This window comes from Oncorhynchus mykiss, chromosome 4 (genome assembly GCF_057628025.1).
Source record: "Oncorhynchus mykiss isolate SJ-2025 chromosome 4, ASM5762802v1, whole genome shotgun sequence".
NCBI classification, from domain to species: domain Eukaryota; kingdom Metazoa; phylum Chordata; class Actinopteri; order Salmoniformes; family Salmonidae; genus Oncorhynchus; species Oncorhynchus mykiss.
The window spans coordinates 45,151,604-45,160,066 of record NC_143025.1 but is presented as its reverse complement, the minus strand read 5'-3'; the positions used below and the strand labels follow the sequence as shown (position 1 = coordinate 45,160,066).

Here is an 8,463-nt window from a genome sequence, read left to right as displayed (position 1 = left end):
ATCGTACAGGACAAGTGGTAACGCTTCTTACGAAATCAATATTTGCTTTTTAGCACCTATAGATGAAGCTCTATGGAGTCTTAAAGGAGGCCTGGGTGAGGACAAAATGTAATGAATATGCCAACTTTGATCAATTATTTCTCATGTTTTTAGATACAAATCTCAAGTATATGTCAACAATCCTTTGCCAAAAAGACTATTCAATAGTTTAAATTTCGTGACATTTTCCAAAATCATGGTCTTTATTTTTGTCTGGGTTTTGCGAGTAATAACTCATTAGTGGATATTTTAGATTTTAAAAAACAACTTTGGATAGAATCCACCATGAGTAGTCTAATGTCTTAATTAATTACATCAAAATGTGGGGCAGAACTGATACAGAAGTGCACAGAGAAAGCTCTGAACATAAAAAAAATATTAGCTTGAGACTGTCATGAATCATGGAAAAGTGAAAGACTAAAGTTACATACATGGGATGCTTTAGTGAATTTCAGAATGTCTGGAAGTACATTGTTGACATAGTAATGAAATGATAACAAGCACAGTGTTTTTGTCATTTTTTCTAATGTAGGCCTCTGGACACACTATACAGAATTGACCTCTGTGTTGAATAAGTGGGAGTGAAAATGCACTATAAAGGGGGAAAAGTAGGGTAGCCTACATCTGACAGGCATGGGCGCAGCCTATCTTTCATACTATATATGGGCAATGACAAAACATCTCAGACCCTCACAAGTTTCAAGTTATTATTCAACAGATGGGTAATTTTTTCACTACTTTACATTCAAAATGATTTCACTTGTCCAATCGACAGATAGTGGAAAACTGTCCACAGAGCCTAACTTGAACTATTCTTAACATTGTTTTAGTTCATAGTCTCTAGGCCTATAGACCGTCCCCAAATGATCTCCAAATGTAACAGAACGAAGCAGCCGTGATTTATTGCTAAAACAAACTCTCAACTCTATTCCGCAACTTTGTGGCGTTGAGTTGTAACTATTTAAACATTTTCAAAATTGTTACACCCGCCATCAATAGTTTGTCATTTGAGAAATGGTTTTGTAATCACGAAACTGTACTAAACCCCTCTCGCCCCGGAGCTCATGAATAATTCATGAACGACTGCTGACACAGGCGTCGTAAAAAGTTGAGTTAAACTTTGGGACGGGAGTGAAGTTCGGGCAGCACCAACAAGAGCTATCGAACTGGCCGAGGCAAAGAGAAAGTACAGTTCTTATTACTTTTCTAATGTAAGGAAACATTTTAGTGTTTTAAAAAACAAATCTAACTCTTTCAGAATTGTTTTAACGCGAGTTTGACGGCAGCAAGGTGATAACTATTTTTTTGTCCACACAGAGGAGGGTTTATGACCGTTTAAAGAGAGCTCAAGGTTTGATATCTCTCTTCGCCTCGAAACGTTTTCGTTTTATATTTTCTGTATTGTGTTGTAACTTTTCTACGAAGCCAAAATGAGCAACCCACTGCAGCCAATGCCAGGACAACAAGTTATCCATGTCGCTCAGGACTCTGATACGGATCTTGAGGCGCTTTTTAATTCGGTTATGAACCCGAAACCCAGTTCATGGAGGAAAAAAATGTTACCCGAGTCTTTTTTCAAGGAGCCAGATTCTGGATCTCACTCCCGACAGTCGAGCACTGATTCGGGCAGCCACCCGCCCAGGCTCACCGTACAACACGTACGGTCACATTCCTCGCCCGCGTCCTTACAGCTTGGATTGGGAGCCAATTCAACTCCAAGCCCAGTACATCACTCGCACATCCGGCACCAGTCTTTCGATGTTGCCGAAGAGTTGCCCCTGCCTCCTGGATGGGAGATGGCCTACACGTCAACTGGACAGAAGTACTTTCTCAAGTAAGTTTTTATTTTATTTATTACTATACAGAAAACACACATGTCTCCAGTCCCTTTAAAAAAACAAAACACCAGGTTCAGTCAGTGCAAGCCTCACTTCAGGTAACTTTGGTTCATCTCAAGTGATGGGCCTAAATGGGTTGTGGAAAATCTGTGTAATTTGAGTGTAAATCCTAACAACAATAGTTTTGGATCACTGTGCGGAACAAGTGGCCCCTTTGAGCGCTGTGCGGACAGTTTGACTGAGTACACTTTTTGTCTTTGTTTGGCTCTGTCAGCTAAGACCCTATAATGCCACCACTTATGCCGCGTTCAAAACAACTGGGAACTCGGAAATCTCCCACTTACGACTTCAGTGCGTTCAAAACAACTGGGAACTCGATCGTCCAACTCGGAATTCAAACTCGACTTTCCAACCTGAAGATCACCGAAGTCATGATTAGACCTCGTATTTTTCAGAGTTCCCAATTGTTTTGAATGCGGCATTGTTCACACAAGTCGAACCCAATACGGCGTGTAGCCTCATATTTTGCGTGAGCCGTAGCCTACCTGTCTGTGCTTGCAGTGAACACTGTCATTTTTTTTTTCATGCAGGCTGGTAGGTTAATCTCATTGCTAGAATTAGTCAGTGTTGTGCTAGACCTATATAATAATATAAACGAGCACCTGGCCCTAGTAAACTCAATGGAAAGTTTCTCCATTCATTAGTGAAGTATCTCCTTGTGCAACGTGATCACAGACCACCTCTAGTGTATTGTGCAACAGCAGTGAAGTTGTCTTTGGTTTCGTTCTCTGAGCCCCAGCTGGTTAAACCACAATGGCTGCAGTGTTTCTAATCCTCACCCACGCACTGGGATAAATCATATTTTATTTGTCACATGCCGTCAAATGCTACAAGTGTAGACTTTACTGTAAAATGCTTAATTACCATCTCTTTCTCAACAATGCAAAGTAAGATATTAGCGTAGAAATAAAGGAAATGGTAACACAATAAAACAGCAATAATGACACTATTTTCAAGGGGTACCGGTACCGAGTCAATGTGCAGGGGTACGCGGTATTATGTACATGTAGGTAGAGGTAAAAGTCCTTGGCAATCAGGATAGATAATAAACACAGTAGCAGCACCGTGTGAATGTATGTGTGTTTTCGTGTGGCATCAATATGCGTGTGTGTGTGAGCGACCGTAGGTAGTGTGTGTGTGTGTTGGAGTGTCAGTGTAGTATATTTGAGTGTTTGGGTAGAGTCCAGTGAGTGTGCTTAGAGCTGGTGCAAATAAAAATGGGTCAATGCAAATAGTCAGGGTAGCCATTTGATTATCTGTTCAGTCTTATGGCTTGGGGGTTAAAGCTGTTCAGGAGCAATTTGGTCCCAGACATGGCGCTCCGGTACCGGTTGCCATGCAGTAGCTGAAAGAACAGTCGATGACTTGGGGGGCTGGAGTCTTTGACACTTTTTAGGGCCTTCCTCTGACACCGCCTGGTATAGAGGTCCTGGATGGCAGGGAGCTCAGCCACAGTGATGTACTGGGCTGTATGCACTACCCTCTGTAGCACCTTACGATCCAATGCCAAGGAGTTTCCATACCAAGAGGCGATGCAGCCTGTCAAGATGCTCTCAATGGTTCAGCTGTATAGCTTTTTGAGGATCTGGGGACCCATGCCAAATCTTTTAAGCCTCCTGAGGGGGAAGAGGCATTGTCGTGCCCTCTTCACGACTGTGTTGATGTGTTTGGACCATGACAGGTACTTAGTGATGTGGACACAGAGGTACCTGAAGCTCTCGACCCGCTCCACTACAGCCGTCTGAATGGGGGCGTGCTCCGCTCTCCGTTTGTAGTCCATGATCACCTCCCTTCCTTTGTTTTGCTGACACTGAGGGAGAAGTTGTTGGCCTGGCACCACACTGCCAGGTCTCTGACCTCCTCCCTATAGGCTGTTTCATCGTAATCAGTGATCAGGCCTACCACCGTTGTGTTGTCTGCAAACTTTTATTTATTTAACCTTTATTTAACTAGGCAAGTCAGTTAAGAAATTCTTATTTACCCACGAACTAACCCGGACGACCCTGGGCCAATTGTGCGCTGCCCTAAGGGACTCCCAATCACGGCCGGTTGGAATTGAACCAGGGTCTATAGTGATGCCTCTAGCACTGAGATGCAGTGCCTTAGAACGCTGCGCCACTCAGGAGCCCACACTTAATGGTGGTGTTGGAGTCGTGCACGACCAAGCATTCGTGGATGAACAGGGAGTACAGGAAGGGACTAGGCATGCCCCCGTGTGTAGTTGCCTACCCTCATCACCTGGGGGCGGCCCGTAAGGAAGTCCAGGATCTAGTTTGAGGGAGGTGTTTAGTCCCAGTGTTCTTAGGTTAGTGATGAGCTTAGAAGGCAATATGGTGTTGAACTCTGAGCTGTAGTCAAGGAAATGCATTGTCACGTAGGTGTTCCTTTTGTCCAAGTGGGTAAGGAAGGTGTGGAGTGCAACACGGATTACGTCATATGTGAATATGTTGGAGCAGTATGCGAATTGGAGTGGGTCTGGGATGATGGTGTTGATGTGAGCCATGACCAGCATTTCATGGCTACAGATGTGAGTGCTACGATAGAGTGGCACGATAGTCATTTAAAATCAAATTATATTGGTCACATACACATATTTAGCAAATGTTATTGCGGTTGTAGAGTAGTGCTTGTGTTCCTAGCTCCAACAGTGCAGTAGTATCTAACAATTCACAACAATACACATCTCATAGTAAAATAAATGAATTATGAAATATATTTAAATATTAGGACAGGTTACCTGGGTGTTCTTGGGCACAAGGATCTGCTTGAAACATGTAGGTATTACGGACTGGGTCAGGGAGAGGTTGAAAATATCAGTCAAGCCACTTGCCAGCTGGTCAGCATGTGCTCTGAGTATGGTAGTCCGTCTGGCCCTGCTGCCTTGTGAATGTTAACCTGTTTAAAGGTCATACTCAAATTTGCTACGGAGAGTATGATCAGACAGTCGCCTGGAATAGCTGGAGCTCTCATGCATGGTTCAGTTTAGCTAGCCTCGAAGCGAGTATAGAAGGCATTTAGCTTGTCTGGTAGGCTCGCGTCACTGGGTAACTTGTGGCTGGGTTTCCCTTTAATCCGTGATAGCTTGCACGCCCTGCCACATCCTATGAACGTCAGAGCTGTTGTAGTAGGATTCAATCTTAGTCCTGACACTTTGCCTGTTTGATGGTTCATCTGAGGGTGGAGCCAGATTTCTTAAATGTCCGGATTAGTGTCCTGCTCCTTGAAATTAACAGCTTTAGCCTTTAGCTCAGTGTGGATGTTGCCTGTAATATATTGCTTCTGGTGGTGATATGTACGTCCGGTCACTGTGGGGACGACATCGTAGATGCACTTATTAATAACTGATATGGTAAATTCCTCAATGCCATCAGATGAGTCCTGGAACATATTCCACTCTGTGCTAGCAAACCAGTCCTTTAGCCGAGCAGCCGCTTCATTGGCCCACTTCCTTATTGAGCACATCACTGGTAATTCCTGTTCGAGTTTTTGCTTCTAAGCAGGAATCGGAAGGATAGAGTTATGGTCAGATTTGTCAAATGGAGGGCGAGGGAGAGCTTTGTTTGCGTCTCTGTGTGTGGAATAAAAGTGATGTAGAGTTTTTGTTTTTTGCCTCCAGTTGCACAGGTGACATGCTGGTAGAAATGAGGTAAGACCGATTTGGGCCTGGTTCGGAATGTGCAGTATGTAATTCGCCTCAGTGTCATTGAAGTAGAAATCCTCATCCACCACGAGGTTAGTGATCGCTGTTCAGATGTCCAGAAGCTCTTTTCGGTCATAGGAAATCAGGGCAGAAACATTATGTACAAAAAAAGTTAGGATCAGATTTTTTTAAAATAGCACAATTGGTCAGGAGCCCGTAAAACAGCTGCTATTCCATCCAGCGCCATCTTTTCAGAATAAGTGACCTTTCACCTCTCACTTTAACACATGCCCAAGGTAAACTGAAACGAAATGTGTGTGTGTTTGACTATCAATGTGAATCCAAACTATCACTGTTTTGTAACCTGTTTCCATCTCAAACACACACACACCTGTGATCCCTGTTCTTGTTCACCTTGATAAGAAAGGGATTACCTCTGAAAAGAAAAATGACAAACTAAATAAAAAGTGATTACCTTATCAGTGCAGAGCCTTCCTCTGCTGGCTCATACCTCTCCTGCTGGAGACAGTCAGTCTTAATGCAAATGATTGTTGTGACTCTTGACTCGGTGGAACAAGATGACCAGGCAGACCCATTCTTCCCTGCCCCAGGGGTCACCATGGCTATCTGACTAGGCAGAGGTTAGGGCTGTGTGGTAGGGGTCAGCTCAGCAGGGTGTCCTCTATAGGGACAGTAATTATAAAGGTGTGAACACACCCTTTTTTACACTTACCTAGATCTGTTCCTGGATTACTCTATTTAACAGTATCAACAGCCCATCGAGACATTAGCCCGATGCTCATTGTCTCCAAGAGTAATCCATATCAGTTCAACATTAGCTTAAACGCCAGTTGACCAGGTGAAATAATGAATAAAAATACAGAGGGGTGTTTTTCCCAGGAAACCGGCAGGCTGAAATGTAAACACATAGTGTGAGATGATGAGAGAAGCAGAGGGACATGGCTGGTCTGTACTGCCTGGCTCTATGGCTGGCTGGCTGCATGCTGACCCTCAGGAGAACTTGCCACGTCAGGAGAACAACCACGGAACAGAAAGAACACTGATCAGTAGGTTTGGCTGTTCATTAGCTAGATAACTTTCCACAGAAAAAGGAGAGGGGGTTGGCTGTGTTTGCATGTAACGATTTTGTAATGGGAGAAAAACCGAGAGAGGAGGAGAGACTGAGAGATGGGGAAAGAGCGAGAGGGGGTGGACAGGTGGGAGGGAGAGAAATAGAAGGGGGTAAGAGTGGAAGGAGAACAAGTGGGAGTGAGAGGCAGGGAAAGAGTTTGAGGGGAGGGATGGAAAGACGGAGCGGTTGAGGCTGTTTTTTGTGAGCTCTCTTGTTGGCACCTGTGGAGAGGAGGAAAGGAACGGGAGGGAACGACTGCAGTCTAACCCCAGGCTCAAGGAGGTGTCTCCTCTCCCTCTCCTTTCTCTGGTTCCCGGCCGGGGGTGAGAACATGCCTGCTCATGCAGAGGTTTTCACAGTTGGCTCTGTCACCACCAACAAAGCTGGGAGCCCCAGCCTCACCGCACCCTGCAATTAACTAGGCAGGATAACAAAGTCTGCCTGCTTGTCCCGAAGCTGCTGGATCTTTTTAGTTTCACTCTAAGCTCTTTGTTAAGGATGCCACTGCTGCTCCATCATGTCTCCTGTCCTGTCTGCCTTTAAAACCCTTTAAGGCATTCGTTTTTTCAGAACTTTTTCTTTGTTCTATTGCAGACTTTTACTGTACAGTTGAATGTCCCAAAAAAGGATGGGATACACTGTGTACTACTCAAATGAAAAATAATAGGGTTAAGGCCTGACATTTTATTTTGAGTCCTATGGTAGTACCTGGTAATAGGTCAGACATGTAGAGCTGGGACAATAAACAGAAAATTACTGACATCGACATTGCCTTCCTCTCACCAAAGCATTTTGCATAAGTCTGTGATTATGCGACAAAACGTTCCTGTAGATTGTACTGAAACCATTATTTACTAAAACCATTACAGTAATAGCCGATGCGTTATGTTGATTCCTGCAAAAAAAAAAAAAAAGTAAATGCCTGTCCCTGTTTTGCTGTCAGCTGTTGTGTGAGCGAGCCACTTACTCCCTCTCCCCACTGTGCACATGGAGGAGGGAGATATGCATTCAGAGAAGCACAAGCATATGTAGTTGGAGGAAACATGGGGAAGTAATGCTGCTTTAAAGGTTCATAAATGTATAATCCCATTTAGGAGCAAAAGGCATTCAAACATTTTGCTGTGATTTTCACACTTGCTCTACATTAATCAAATCCTTGGGAAACAGAGAAAAGGAATACTTTCACCAAATTTCCTAAATGGATTCTCTGAACATTCTCACCAAGTTACCCCATTAGGCAAACCATTTACAGTATTAAATTGCCTATTGTAGTATAATAAAGAACCTTTCCCATTGATAAAATCTAAGTTTATTTGTCACGTGCGCTGAATACAACAGGTGTAGACCTTACAGTGAAATGCTTACTCACAGCCTCTAACCAATAGTGCAAAAAAGGTGTTAGGTGAACAATGGGTAAGTAAAGAAATAAAACAACAGTAAAAAGACAGGCTATATACAGTAGCGAGGCTACATACAGACACCGGTTAGTCGGGCTGATTGAGGAAGTATGTAGATATGGTTAAAGAGACTATGCATATATGATGAACAGTGCAACGTATATCCCGCTAGCTGAATATCCATGTCGTCATCCAGCCACGATTCCGTGAAACATAGGATATTACAGTTTTGATATCCCGTTGGTAGGATATTCGTGATCGTACCTCGTCTAATTTATTGTCCAATGCTTGCACGTTGGCAAGTAGTATTGACTGTAACGGCAGCTTTCCCAGTCGCCTTCTCCGGGTCCTGACCAG

At 43.8% G+C, this 8,463-nt stretch overlaps 1 protein-coding gene across 4 annotated transcripts in view; it reads left to right on the top strand.

The window, feature by feature from the left end:
- The first annotated feature begins 881 nt into the window (after positions 1-881).
- Positions 882-8,463, top strand: part of LOC110521854 (WW domain-containing transcription regulator protein 1) — an 81,272-nt gene continuing 73,690 nt past the window's right edge. For 3 of the 4 annotated variants that reach the window (XM_090232136.1, XM_090232135.1, XM_090232133.1), the window contains exon 1: positions 1,106-1,873. In XM_090232136.1, coding sequence (XP_090088262.1) covers positions 1,470-1,873 — 404 coding nt within the window. In that variant the 5' untranslated portion in view covers positions 1,106-1,469. Of the gene's footprint in view, positions 1,874-8,463 lie in introns of all 4 variants that reach the window. The other variant, XM_090232137.1, reaches the window with a different exon arrangement.